This window comes from Dendrobates tinctorius, unplaced genomic scaffold (assembly GCF_039654945.1).
Source record: "Dendrobates tinctorius isolate UK_male_01 unplaced genomic scaffold, ASM3965494v1 ptg000290l, whole genome shotgun sequence".
NCBI classification, from domain to species: domain Eukaryota; kingdom Metazoa; phylum Chordata; class Amphibia; order Anura; family Dendrobatidae; genus Dendrobates; species Dendrobates tinctorius.
The window spans coordinates 478,737-494,120 of record NW_027361957.1 but is presented as its reverse complement, the minus strand read 5'-3'; the positions used below and the strand labels follow the sequence as shown (position 1 = coordinate 494,120).

Below are 15,384 nucleotides of genomic sequence, written 5' to 3'. Positions count from 1 at the left end.
GATGCTGGCAATGATACTCTCAGTCCAAGTATGGATGCAGGCAGCCTAATAAGCAGGACTGCTGCACAGTGCACACACAAAAGGGTGGAAAAATGAACGCTTGGTAACTGTGCAGAAAAGAGGAAGAAAAGTATTTTTGCTTTTAAAAAAGCAGTTTGCACAGCAGTGTGCAAACAGCAATGCAGCTATCAGGGAGCCTTATAAGGCAGCCTAATAACCAAAAGAGCTGATGTACAAAAATAGTGCCTCCCCTGTCACTGCACACAAAGTGTTGTGTTGTAAGTGGAAATCACTAACAGCAGAAGCAGTTTTTTGGTTCTTCTTCCCTGCCTAAAGCTCTCCCTACAGAATCAGAATCAGCAGCAGCTCTCCCTATGCTAAGATCGGCATAAGTAAGATGGCGTTCGGCGTTCACACCCTTTTATAGCCCCTGTGATGCCACACAAAGCCAGCCAATCACTTGCATGCCCTTCTCAAAGATGGTGGTGACCGATGCCTATGTCATCGCGTTGCCCACAGTGTGGGTCCTCCATCATTGGCTGAAAAAGGGTGCTGGAAGCATCTTTTGAAACGCGACTTTGGCGCTCTGGTCGCCGACCTCGTGGCCGACCTCACGCTATGGTCAGGTTTTGTTTTATGAAACCCGACTTCAGTGAAAGTCGGCGACTTTTGAATATGACCGACCCGTTTCGCTCAACTCTTGTAGTATATATAGGAAAACAGCAAGGTAAAAGATTCCAACATCTCTACCATCTTGGGTAACCCAGTGGACACGGATTGCCTATGATGTACCTTGCTTGAGGGACAGAGTAGGTGTTGTGATAAAACACTCCGGGATCGCCTTTGCTGGGGTCAAAGGTCACGTGCATTCAGCATGAAACTCAGGTGCAGAGCTGGGATTTGGGTGTAACTGACCCTGGGTCAGGTTTATTAACGGTGAAAGCAATGCAAAAGGAAATAAAACATAAAACAAATCCTTGCCTGTCCGGCAATAACTAAACAATGGACAACCTAACTACCAACTGGCGGGCTTCTCCCGTCCAGCCAAACCACAGTTGCAGTGGGCACTGCTTCCACTCACGTGTGTCTCTCACACAGACAGGCTCTCTGTGTTCCCAGGCTGAGACACTCACACAACCACCTTGCATCCTTTTATATCCACCTCCCATTATTCATTAGCAAGCAGGTGCGATACTGACCAGACTAGGCCACATAGGAAAGGAATCTGGGCGAGATATACCTGCCCTCATCCACTATTCCCACATGATTCTCACAGTGTCCATTGTCTCTTGCAATTACATGACACCTTCCTGGGGAAAGAATTTCACAAGTCCATTGTCTATTTATTCACACAAGAGTTGCAATTGTGCTTTTCTCCCATTTCATGAATGCATTTTTATTTTTATTTTACATGAATTTGAGGCAAAACTGAGGCTCACAGGCCGCTCCTCCCTCCTCACTCTTTCCCTGCTTCCTCCCTGTTGAAGTTGATTCTGTACATTTTTAATGCTGCTTTTTAATAGTTTGTTCCCATTCACCCCTCCCCAGCCCAAGAAGGGTATACGGTTCATGGTTTAATTTTTTCTTGTCCTCCTCTTACACCATACCAACAGGGTTTTCATGTGGCCCTTGCTTCAATTTTTTTTAGGGCAATCAGACAGCTCTCAGACATAAATTTTGGGAGGTCATCAGGTGGCCCCTTTGTGTCCATTTTGGAAAGTCAGATACAACAGTCACCAGTCTGGCAGTGTTGCAGCATGTGTTTGTGTGCCAGTTCATTGACTAGTGTGTAGTGATGAGCGAATATACTCGTTGCTCGGGTTCTTCCGAGCATGTTCGGGTGTCCTCCGAGTATTTTGGCGTGCTTGGAGATTTCGTTTTTATTGTCTCATCTGCATAATTTGCGACTGCAAACCCCTAACCCTAACCCTACTAACCATAAGCATAACCCTAAACCCTAAACAAGGATAACTTTCCATCTCTCCTTGCTGTGGAGAGGGCTAGTAAAATGGTGCAATATCAGAAGGCCCTAGTCGAACAATTAGTACAAAAATTCCCATCTGACTAAGGCCGGTCTCACATGTCCAGATAATTCCAATCCCGGAAAACACGGTACCGGAGCTATCAGTTTCCGTGTGGATACATGGTACCACTGTGTGGCACACATGTGGCAACCATGTGCCGCATCAGGACCACAGGGACAGCCGCCGGTAAAGAAGCGCCTAAGTAAGGGCTATTCCTCTGCGGCTGGTGCTGAACGCGGCTGTCATTCTTCTCTCCTGCTCTGCCAGCAACAGCGAACAGGAGAGAAGAATGAATGAAAACCCGACTACTATATTAGTTTACAGTCAGAGTGGCTGTGCTAGCAGTGCTCCGCCTGTAAACTGATTAACCCCCAGATGGCTTACGCCGTGGGACATGACTGAACACCGGACAGGTAATGTATATGTTTGGTTTATTATTTTCACCTTTTTTTACAGGAGAACAATGGCGTCACAACGGAATAAAAATGTAAACAATATGTGTGGTGTATTCTTTCATTAAAATACTTTGCTCTTATTGTGTGTGTGTTTATTAAACCCTTGAGTAACTCTAGGATTAGTAATGGAGAGGTGTCTTGTTGACATCTCTCCATTACTAATCCAGGCTTAATGTCATCTTACAATTAGGGATGAGCTTTCCGATATTGAAATATCAGAAATAGGCCCGATATATGCGATATCGGAATTCCAATTCCGATATTTTTTTCACATCGGAAATCCCATAATCCTTCAGCCTCTAAGCCTCTAACCCTAACTCTAACCCTAACTATCCCTAACCCCTAACCCTTAACCCTTACCACTAACCCTAACTAACGCTAACCACTAACCCTAACCCCTAACCCTGCTAACCATAAGCATAACCGTAACCCTAACCCTACTAACCCTAACCCTACTAACCCTAACCCTACTATCTATAAGCATAACCCTAACTGTAAACCCTGACTCTACTAACCCTAACTAACCCTAACCCCTAACCCTTACCCTAACCCCTACCCTACTAACCATAAACCCTAACCCTACCATAACTAATCCTAACCCAAAGAAAAAGCACCGCTGTTAAGAAGATGGCGATCAGTTTTCCTGCTACAGCTTTCGCTCTGTGCATTTTTCTAGCGATTTTTTTGCTCCTCTGCAAACTCCTTCCCCATTATTGTGAGGTGTTTCCCCTCCATTTTATCCATTATATAGCACTGTAGTGGTCATTTTATAATTCCGATTTTTTTTCTCCCATTGACTTGCATTGATATCGGAAATCGGAAATTCCGATATCCGATATTTTCCAATATCATAAATCGATACAATATTGGGCAATATCGCTCATCCCTACTTATAATAGAAAGGTGACATTATCCCCTCATTACTAGGGATGAGCGAGTACTGTAGTATTAGAACTCGCTGTACTCGTTACGAGTACCTCCTAATACTCAGGTACTCGTAACGAGTACCGTGTCCAATGTAAGTCTATGGGAAATGCGATTAATATGTGATGGACTGGGTGGGGACTGTGCGAAGACTGTGCCAGGCTATGCGGGACTGTGCTGACCTGTGTGGGGACTGTGTCAGGCTATGCAGGACTGTGTTGGCCTGTGCGGGGTCTGTGCCAGACTGTGCGGGACTGTGCAGGGCTTTGCAGGTACTGTGCTGGGCTGTGTGGGACTGTGGTGGGTCGTGCTGGGCTGCGCGGGGACTGTGTGGGTACTGTGCCGTGCGGGACTGTGCAGGGCTGTGCGGGGACTGTGCGGGCTGTTGTGAATATTACGCTACAAGGATAACTTTCCATCTCTCCTTGCTGTGGAGAGGGCTAGTAAAATGGTGCAATATCAGAAGGCCCTAGTCGAACAATTAGTACAAAAATTGCCAGCAGAGCAGGAGAGAAGAATGACAGCTGCGTTCGGAACCAGCCACAGGGGAACAGTGTTTACTGTATCACTTCTTCCCTGGCGGCCGTCCGTGCACATGGAGGACAGTGTGAACTGTTCTCCTTGTACACGTGTTCAGCACTTTTGCAGACCGTGCACTCCCATGAACACTGACATGTCTCTGTGTTTTTCACACGGACCGTGTGTCCGTGAAAACATGCTGATATGTGCAGAGATACATTAATTTTAATGTGTCTACGTGCGTCAGTGTCTCCGGTACGTGAGGAAACTGTCACTACACTTACAGGAGCCACTGACATGTGAAACTGGCCTAAGCTGGTAGCAGAGGTCATAGTTCCTTGGGCAATCAAGGAGGAGAGACAAAGGAGATACACATTAGGTCCAACAGAGGCTGGGGAACACTATAAAATGACTGGGACAGTTTCATTAGACCCTCCCAGTGCCCAGGTCCTGATGCCCAAGGTGGTCTGACAAGTAGAGAAAAGTTTTGGAAGCTAATGAAGGAGCACATGGCAAACTGTACCAGCATCCTCCGTGATTCCTCTGTGCTGTACAACTATTGAGTTTCCAAGCTGGATACATGTTCCAGTTTCCTCTATTCTTTGGAAGTGATGGCCTGCCCTGCCATTAGCATTTTTTCAGAGCGGATTTTAAGTGCCGCTGTGGGCATAACAACTGATAGGTTCATCCACCTGTCAACTGAAAATGCTGACAGGCTAACTCTTATCAAATGAAAAAGGCCTGGATTGGACCAAACTTCTCAACCCCAGTAGATGACAGCAGTGGACATAAATCCAATTCAAATATCAAGCAGTTTGGATTGTGTGCCTCTCAAGACTTTCTCCAGACACTGTGACCTTGATTTCCAAATGAAATGCAAAATTTACATTCATCTGAAAACAACACCTTGGTCCACTGAGTAACAGTCCAGTTCTTTATCTCCTTGGCCCTCGCAAGCTACTTCTGGCATTGTCTATTGGTCATGAGTGGCTTTGCACAATGAATGTGACCCTTGTAGCCCATGTCCTGGATATGCCTGTGTGTGGTGGCTCTTGAAGCAATGACTCAAGCAGCAGTCCACTTCTTGTGAATCTCCCCCAAATTTTTGAATGACCTTTCTTAACAATCCCTACAAGGCTGTAGTTATCCCAGCTGCTTGGTTCACCTTTTTCTACCAAACTTTTTCCTTCAACTCAACTTTACATTAATATATTTAGATACAGCACTCTGAACAGCCAGCTTCTTTAGCAATCACCTTTTGTAGCTTGCTCTCCTGTGGAGTGTGTCAATGACCACTTTCTGGACATGTGTCAAGTCAGCATTCTGTTAGGATTGGCTGAACGCACCAAATAAGAAATTATAATAAGGTGCGTTCACAACCCGGGGTCCACCGTGCGGTGATGGAGAAACCGCAGCTAGAACAATGGTGGAGCAAGGCTGCAACAAAACACTTAAGGCACACTGAGTTAAATACCACTCAGTGTGCACAGAGCGCAAAGTAACAAGCTCTGTTACACCACAGAGCGGTACTATGAAGCAAAGCAAAAAGGACTATACCTTGTTAGACTGCATAGGCATATAGAAAAATACCATTTGGGGTCCCTATAACTTAACCCCCCTGGAAGGAAGACTAAGCTGGTGGTTGGACCTGCTCTAAGACACAGTGTGCTTTAGCATGCGCACCTCAGGACGCCCGATGCAAATGGTAAGTTCAAGCGGGAGTTCCCACCATACACTTCCTGTCTAGACAAACACTCGCAGTGCTATTAGTAGCACATGTGCACACATGGTGGTAAAGTAGCTACCAACACACCAAACACACAAGATACTAGTGCACAGGCATGCGCCATTGAGAGCTTTATATACCTTGCTCAAGTCCAGACAGACAGGACCTAGCCTGTGGAGACAATTTGAAGCTGCCACATCACCAGAGCACCTGACGTCCGAGCACCAATGGAAAGGCACCATATTATGGACATGCTCAGTAGGGTGAAATCTGCACATGTAAATTAGTAGTCACCATAGGCTTAGCTGGAAGGCCAGTTATACATGCAACATGAGCCTGGGCAAGAAGCCAGAACAGAAGTCTGTGCTGAGCAGTCATCCCAGTGACTGAGCCCAAATGGGAGACCACAGCAACAGGCAAGGCCTGAGATCCATCCTGTGCAGTGGAAGAATCCTGGCACCTAATACAGTCTTCCCCATGATTGTGGATCCTACTGAAACAGACTAATTTACCCTTTGAAACACTTAGGAGGGCTTTCCAGGAGTTTTTTTGTCAATTATTCTAATTTACTGAGATAATGACGTTTTGGATTTTAATTGGCTGTAAACCACAATCATCAACATTAACAGAAATAAACACTTGAAATAGATCACTCTGTAATGACTCTATATAATATGTGAGTTTCAGTTTTTGTATTGAAGAACTGAAATAAATAAATTTTTTGATGATATTCTAACTTTGTGAGAAGCACCTGTAGTTTAGCAAACAGACAGTCCTCGCAATTGCTGCGTTTTTTCAGCTGAATTTTTTTTCAGTACAATTCATCCATAGAAAATTCACTTCATTTTACAGTTCAAGCAAACTGCATGTAATATCATCAACGCTCATGCCCACTGGGTGTTTAATGATGCTGTTAAACTGTGCTTTTTTGTGCATTTTATCCCTTTAGGCTTCTATTAGGAGCCTGAAAAATAGCATCTGCAGATTTTGCAGCAAAAAAAAAACAAAAAAAGAGCTGCATACTTTAATAAATACAGCTCAAGCACAACAGGAACAGATTACCATTATGTATTTTATTGCTTACAAAATGCAGCTTAAAAAAGTATTTTTGCATATGGAATCATGGCATTAACATTTTTTTGGATGTAGTTTTACGTCTCGTTTTGGAACAACCTTGTACGATTCTGTAAGTATAACCCTGCCAAAAGTATGTGAGAAGAGATACTATCAGTAGGCAGGCAAAATAATCAGCAGCTTTAACAGGAATTATTTCATTCAGCAGAAACTTTATCACTATAGAACTTTAGGTTAAGTTTCCACAATGAGTTTTTCTAGCTGCATATTTTTGCTGTGCTAAAATCGCAGCATCTTAGGGTATGTGCACACGTTGCGGATTTGTCTGCGGATTTTTCCGCTCGGATTTGGCTGAATCTGCAGGTAAAATGACTTGTGTTTTACCTGTGGATATAGTGTAGATTTCCTGCAGATTTTCTGCAGATTTTGTGCGGATTTCCCCTGCATTTTTACACCTGTGGATTCCTATAATGGAAGAGGTGTAAAAACGCTGCGGATTCCGCACGAAGAATTGACTTGCTGCGGAAAATAAACTGCAGCAAATCTGCGTGGAATTTTCCGCAGCATGTGCACAGCAGATTTGGTTTTCCACAGGTTTACATAGTACTGTACACCACATGGAAAACTGCTGCAGATCCGCAGGGCCAAATCCGCAACGTGTGCACATACCCTTACACGTGATTTTTTTACGTGACACACACTGACCTGCAGTGCATGTTTGAATGTTGCAACTTGACAATTTCTTTTACAGGTACGCTGAGTTCTTTGTTTGGATTTTCCTCATAGAATGACATTAGACTATGTTCACACACAGCGTTTATGCTACATTTTTTCTGCAGCCAAAACCTGCTTTCTTTACAGTAAAAAACACTACACTATAAATGTCTCTTTCATCTTTCTTTGGTGTTTTTCGCTGTGTTTTTTACTTGTTTTTTTTGTAGTATTTTTGGGTGCGAATTAAATATGTGCTTTATCTACAGTACACGTTAAAGTTAGTTTTATTCATCAAAAATGCTTAAAAATGGTGCGAAAATGCAGCAAAAGCTGGCATGGTGTGTTTTGCGGCATTTTCATTGCTTTCTATGGCTGAAAAACTGCTGAAATAATTGACTTGCTGCAGGTTTAAATGGCGCAAAATGTTTGCAAATTTAATCAGGGAAAAAACCGTGCATGAGATTTCTGAAATCTCATAGCTTTTATTTTGCATAAAAAATGCAGCAAAAAAAACGCTGAAAAAAAACACTGCATGTGAACATAGCCTTGTATGCAGAAAATCTACAGGTAAGAAACTCACTGAAACCACAGGCCATTTTCACATGACTTTATCGGTAAAGATTTGTTACAGCCAAGTGCCAGGAAGTATTAAAAAACAAAGCAGCTTTACTTATTCATGAGATAACAATAAGGGATAAAAATGTAATAAAAACCATACTCAAAAATGTAGTGAAAAAACTCAAGTAAAAACTGCAAAATAAAAAACTCATCGTGGGAACATAGCTCTAGTGAGCATTTATCAACTTTGATTAAGTTGATAGCAACTACAAAGTCTCAGAAACTTGACATTGATTTCTTGAAAGTGCTCAAAAAAAACCTACATTTGATATTGGCGATACTGAGGGGAATCATCAGGTGCTATCCATTTGCCCTTCGCCCCACTCTAACACCCACATATAATCTATCAGACCTATTGATTCATTGGGTTTTCTTCATGAGACAACTCTAGTAGGTAGAAACTATAGGTTCTTGAACAGTTAAGCTGGATGATATCCAGAATGGCTTTCTTTAACGATTATTATCTATATTTTTCCCAAATTAGGCAGACTTGCCATTGAAAACTCTAAAAAAGCTAAGTGATATCCCCTGTAGACACTATCGTCAACCTAATGGCCATATTGCCACTCAGCTTTCTCAGAAATACATAGAAATAAGTAATGACTCAATGAAATATTAAAAGACTTCACACTACATGACAACCGGCATACCCTTAATTAACATCAGAGACATTCTGTAATTGAGGAAATGTTCTTTAAAGCAGAATGTGATTTTTTTTTTAATACAATATGCCCAAATATTAACATAGGATCACACACTCCTTACGAGGATGTCTCAGGGTGTATTGCTAAAAAGCACCTGACAACTCCCCAGAGGCTCATTCTTACAAACAAGCACATATTGTTAATAATTCAATAAGGAATGGCTTTACTTGCAAAACTAGGGCAAGGTGGTGTAAATTGTGCTTATGTCTGTCAGATGCAATTTACATTGGCTGTCATTTTATACACTGTGGCATGCACTGTGTGACACTATGCTGGAGGCTTTTCAATTATATGCAAATTATACAAATTAGGAGTTAGTTTATGCAGATTTTGAGAGCCTACCCCAGTGCAGTAATTAAAAGGAAGGCCGAGCAAATAAAATGCATGCTAATGAGATTTTTGCAGTATGAAGTTTTCCTGTTCCTTGACTGTCAGTTGGGAGCAGGCAGCAAAAAAGAAAAACCGACACTTCTCTTTATATCTCCAAACACATGACAAATCAAAGGTTGGTGTGAGAAGCCAATAACCATGTATTTTATTATTAACGAAACCATGATAAACAAGTTAATTAACTACATGTGGATGTGTCCCACCTCTGCTTTCCACGTGATGTATCGCTCTTTCCAATCAATATGGAGATCTTAATTGCTACAACAAGGGATAAAAAGTAAAGCATGCTACTTCTCGACTGCCAGCACCTTCCCACAGGCTTGTTATGCGTCAACTCTTTTTTTTCCATATTAACACAACTGAGTTAAAAAAAAATCAGGTAGGAGATTGTCAACAGTGTTACTTGGATTTTCATTGTTTTCAGGTGTTTTTTATAACTATTCCAACTGTTTCATCAAGAAGACATAAAACACTACTTTTGCATAAAGAAATATATATTTAAGCTACATATTTTGTTGCCTATTTTTGTTCTTTATTTCAGTGTATTGTCACATGGCACATTCACAGTAAGGCAAAGAAGATGAAACTGTCTATCATATGTATTGGGATTATGTCTAGTGTAGGATCAGACACAGACAAAAAAAAAGGTGGAAGAGGTGGCTTCAAGTTGGAAGTGCTCCCCGATGCCTCTTGGGCCCCTGGTTGCACCAATGCTATGTCCACCCCTGGTCCAGTTGTTGCATAAACAGTAGTAAATACTTGATATATATAGGAAAGATCAAGAGGAATAGCTTGCCTTAAAATTTGACATATCATAAAGGCATCAAGCTCTGTTCATGATGTAGATGCATCAGGCAGAAGCTTGCTAGTCTCCCACCAGAATATCCTGTTATTTGGAGATATAGACATAAAAGCTGGATACAGGGAATGGAGACAGAGAGTACAAATTAAGAAAATAATTTAGAGTGAGGGTGAAGGAGAGGTTCAGAGGAAAACCTTTCAGCCACAGTAGTGAAGGATAATGATGAGACACAGAGATGGTGGGGGCATCTGCTCACTAAAGCAAGGTGGGTGTTTTATGTCATTATAACCTTAAGCTTAGCTAAACTGCACAAAGGATGTAGCAAACAATTAGAGACCTCTGACAATCAGTTATGGAGAGCTTTCTATTCCTTAAGCTGTACATTAGTGCACATTAGTAGCATGTATATAGTTACCTTCTTTCTCCATGTATCACATAAGAACTCCGGAAGAAGCCAAGTAATTCATTCTCTATAATAGCATTATAAATGATCTTCAGGTTATAACTTTTCTGTGCCTCCAGAGTCCTGTTAAGAACCACCACTAATACCTGGTTGGGTGGATAAGGGAAGAAGTTGGAAACTTTGACGTCCCCTGCCACCTTGTCCTCTGCTACTTGGACTCTCTCCACATTTAATCTGTGGGCATGGACTAGGATGTATCTGCTAGAGTTTAGACACTCAATCTCCACATTAAGTTCTCCAGAAAAAGTAAAGTTTTCCATGAAAGCAGTGATCATCAGATTGTAGTGCAGAGGTCTCAAGTGTGTGGGTAATCTCAGGTAAGTCCAAGGCTTCCAGTCTTCTTCCTGATTCTTTTCCTGCAGATGATTGGTCCCATCCCCAGCATCCTTACCCACCTCCAAATTTTGGTTAAACCTGGATGCCTCCACAATGCTGTTGTTAATTGTTCTAGTGGATCCATCTGTGCATTCCTCAAACCGAACACTGAGGAACACTGCAATGATAGTCACAACAATCAGAGCCAAGATAGACAGAGCAAAGCCCAGAACTAGCTTCCTGTGTACAGTGAGCTGCCTCTCAGTGGTCCTTGGTCTCACAGCCACTGTGTCAGCCCACTGGTCCTGCAGACCTCTGCCGTTCCTCATCCCGGAGTCTTGGATCACCATGGAGCTTTGAAGTAAGCTGTTCTTTTGTCCCTTATTGAGCACATCCATAGCAGCTCATCCTGGAACTCCAGAGAAAAGAAGGTACCAGAAGATCACTCTGAAGGCAGGTGTCCCACACTAGGACTTGGAGCCTCACAGGCCACTTCATAGTCTAGATGGCAAAAGGAGGTGACAATTAACCCTTCCTGCAAGATGTCATAACTGGAATCCTTCTTGATCTACTTAGGTTGCTGTGACTGAGCAGGAGCTTCTGAACTTCGGGAAGAATGAATGGCTTTGGTTCTGGACAAGCCACTTTGTTTATAGTGGGATTTACAAGGCAACTCTCGGCTTATGAGGGGGAGGAGAAGTGACAGGACTGCATGACATTTCAGAGCACTCCAATCGTAGGCAAGGAAATCACACACACTTCTGATTGGGCTGGTGTCCCCTTCTCATGCAAAGAACACAGATCCAAGACACAAATCCATCCCGGGGAAGTTGCTGTGCTTCCAGCAGGCTCATGTCCTAGAGCATCCCCATCTGGCCAGCACAGCTTTCCTCAGCACACTCTCTACACGGTGGATGCGGATTCTTCTTGCAGCATCTGCTCTCCTCTGTGTCAAGCAATGCCAGGGACAGTGGACCAGGACTGCTCAATCACCAGGATTCAGGATCCAAGCAGGATGCTAGCAGACAGCAGAAGACAAGGCAAGTGGAAGAGTGAATTGACTAGTATTTCCTAGCTAGTGATGTAAGGTTAGAATCATATACCAAACACCCAGCTTGCTGTAGTGAGTGTATAAAATGAGCAGAGCAGCTGCCCCCACCATCTGCATGTCTCATTAATATCCCTCCTATACTACAGTGGCTGCAAGGTTTTCCTCTGTACCTCTCCTTCTTTCTCATTCTCCCCTTTCTGTTTATTTTGCTTAATCAATCTGTTTCCTATTCTTTTCCTCCCCCATATCCAGTTCATCAGCATATGTCTGGCAAATAACAAGATATGCAGCTGGGGGGGATGTAGGCTCATTGCTGATGCATCTATCTCAGCAACAGTGCTTGATGCCTTCCTGATGTGTCATATCATAAGATGTGTTATTGCTCTTGTACTCCTTGATCTCCTCTCTACATGTGTGCATGCATCAAGTAAGTGTGGCGCTTCAACATTCACTGTATGCATCCACCAGACATAGTTACTCCACACACAGGCTTCAGTCTCATGGCTTGTGCCATCCTATGTGTATGACATGAGACTGACTAAGCAACACAGTGCAACAAAGGGAACAGTTTCATTACATTATGTACCTTGAAAAACATATAGTAAGGCAGACATTGAAATTAATATATATATATATATATATACACACACACATATATATATATATATATATATATACAGTATATATATATATATATATCCCAGTGAAATAGTCATTAAATACAATGGGAAAGCTGGGTGATGGTCTGTATGGTTCCCAGTACTAATGTTTCATTTTTCAAAAAAATTTGTAGGATATATCATTTCTCAATTTGGCAAATTAGTATTCAGAAAATTAGGCAAAAACCCATGTTTTTGAGGAATAGGGTGCCACTCTGCTTTCCCGAGAAAAGTTTTAATTATAGGCCAAATAGAAATGTTATCAGCGAGTTTGTAATAGTTACTTCTTCAGCTTTGGCATTAATAAAAAAGAACAAACAGATTCCATGTCATTCAGAGGTATACATTTGTTGCTGTATTACCAATGAAAGGAACACTGAACTCTGAGACTGACTCCTGAATGGCATCTCTACCCAAGCATGTAATAATACCCACTCAGAGGATTGGTCACTGTGTAATATGGCACATTTGCTATTCTGTGCCCCAAGAAATGTCTGGGGTAGTAGATGTGGCTGCTAAACTTGCTGCTAATAAAATTTCCAGGCATCAATATAACTAACACAGACCAGATTAACATTGTTTTTCATCTTATAATAAGAAAATAACTCAAACATTTACCCTTATTTAAGTCCCACAAACGCAACTATAATAATCACACTATTGGTTTAGAATAGGATATTAAATAAAAGGTTGCACAATATTTACTCAATGTGGTGAATGGTATTAATTTGGGACATCTGGGAGGAGAAGAATGGGCAAACATTGATTTTAAATCAAAGAATGAGGGTGCAGAAGAGGCACAGAGAGGATCCGAGCAGCAGCCAGTGTAGTACAGAAGGGATATTAATGAGGCATGCAGATGGCAGGGGCATCGCCTCCACTCATCCTACACACTCACTTCGGTGAGCTGGGTATATTGTACTGTACATCATTATAACCTTACATTGCTAGCAAGGGAATGCTCGTCAATACATGATTCCACTTGCCTTGTGGTCCTCTTGGTAGCCTAATTCATGATGCCTGAGCAATCCTTGTCATCTGTCTCTGCCATAGTTTGACACAGAGGAAGGCAGTTGCAGTAAGAGGAATCCTTATCCAGTGAGTGGTGTGTGCTCAGGGATCTGCACTTCTGCTTTATTCTGCATCGTTTTCTAAATCAATCCCTTTCCCTTGCTTTCTGTCACCAATTTCAAGCTGTTATCTGTAAGTATAAAACATCCGGACATTCAGCTGTGTAACAGCGCATGATCCATTTCTGATACGTCAAATCAAGTTCAATCATACAGGACCTACATCAATTATTGTTATTATTATTATTATTATTATTATTATTGATAATAATAATAAGATATGCTCATCTCTAATATCAAAGTATTTTACCTTTAACCATCTAAGAATTCAACTTCTAACTTCTCCTGAGCCTTATTGTTTTCTACAGTATAGCCATATTTGTCGTAAATCTTTCACTACCAATACCTTAAAAGATAAAGGGTTGCATTAATATTATACATTTCAGCTTTAATCCCTTGTCTAAACATTAACACTATATAACTTACCCACCAAACTACCACCTACTATATAGAAGATCAGAATTGTTAAGTGTGGGGCAAAATGTATCTCATTTTCTTAGTCATAGACCATAAATGGAATACTTCCAGAGCTTGGTTTAATAATCCAGTTCTAGATGTCAAAACCATCTGTACTACACATCAGGACTTGCCCCATGCAATCCATGGGCTCCAAAGTCTATGAAGGACAATCTATTTAGCAATCTGTCAGATTCTGTAAGATATATGGAAGATTACAAAAAGTACTATTAATTAAATATTGGCATTTTACAAGGCGCAAATGCTTAATGAAACATCCATGGTGATTTTACTTTTCATTCCTAAAGTTCCCGAGACCAGGGATAGTTTCTGTATTTCCTACTATGTGGTAAGCCTTAGAAATACATATTTTCTTTTAAAACATGTTTCCGGTAAACTCCATTCATATGGATCAATGACATTATTGAGTTTTGTATGTTTATTCTCTATTGCATGAACACGGGAGAAGTCTTCCACAGAAGATGACATTACTTGGTATGTATATATTAATACTCTTTTCCACCCGCATGTGAAAGCCTGAGAACTTCTGAGTCTGCCTAAATCTCATGTTTTCAAAAAGTAGAGAACCAATTACATATTCCCTTATGGATATTATTATAATTTCCTCCTAATGTTTGTTCCATGTGTCCCTAGGTGCTAATATCATATCCAATAATTTCCACACAATTGGCAAACATTATTAAATGAATATCTTACTTTTCCTCTTCATGCAAAAATAGATGCTGTGTCCATAAAGAAATGGAATTAAAATATAAAATTTCCCATAACCTACCTTCATAGTGTCAATTATTTGCCTTAGGTAGAGTATTTTTAACGCTCCTCTTCTATTATGTCAGCAACTCCGTATTAATTTGATGGAATATTTTAAACTATTTCTTCTCCATCCAAATCAAAGAATTGGAAACAATTTTTAATATGTGAAAAATTATTGAAATTATTTTTAAGCTCGCTTAAAAATTATTATTCTTGGTATTACATCATCCTGTGGAAACAGTAATATGCTACTGTGAATAATGACAGCCTGGTGATTCAGTTCACATTGTAAGCGTGGTCGGCCTCTCTAAGGCTGGTTTCACATTTGTGGACAGAGGGCTGTGGACTTCCTCCGTGAAGCCCCGCCCCCTGCCGTGCTTCATCCGCTCAACTCCGCCTATTTCTGCATGCAGCTTCATGTGGCATGCGTACCCTATCTTTAACATTGGGTATGCAGGCCATGCTGCAGTATGCGAATGCCACTGCATGCGTTGTTTTGATGGTGTGGCGACAAGCGTAGAACACATCATGTTGGAATTTTATGCAGCGGCATCCGCATACTGCGGCACGGCCTGCATACCCAATG

General features: G+C 41.5%; 1 protein-coding gene across 1 annotated transcript in view; it reads right to left on the bottom strand.

The window, feature by feature from the left end:
• TRHDE (thyrotropin releasing hormone degrading enzyme) overlaps nucleotides 1-12,802 on the bottom strand; it is a 1,336,029-nt gene extending 1,323,227 nt beyond the window's left edge. Inside the window, exon 1 of the mRNA XM_073559980.1 lies at nucleotides 10,366-12,802. Coding sequence (XP_073416081.1) covers nucleotides 10,366-11,126 — 761 coding nt within the window. The 5' untranslated portion in view covers nucleotides 11,127-12,802. The remainder of the gene's footprint in view (nucleotides 1-10,365) is intronic.
• Nucleotides 12,803-15,384: the final 2,582 nt, after the last annotated feature.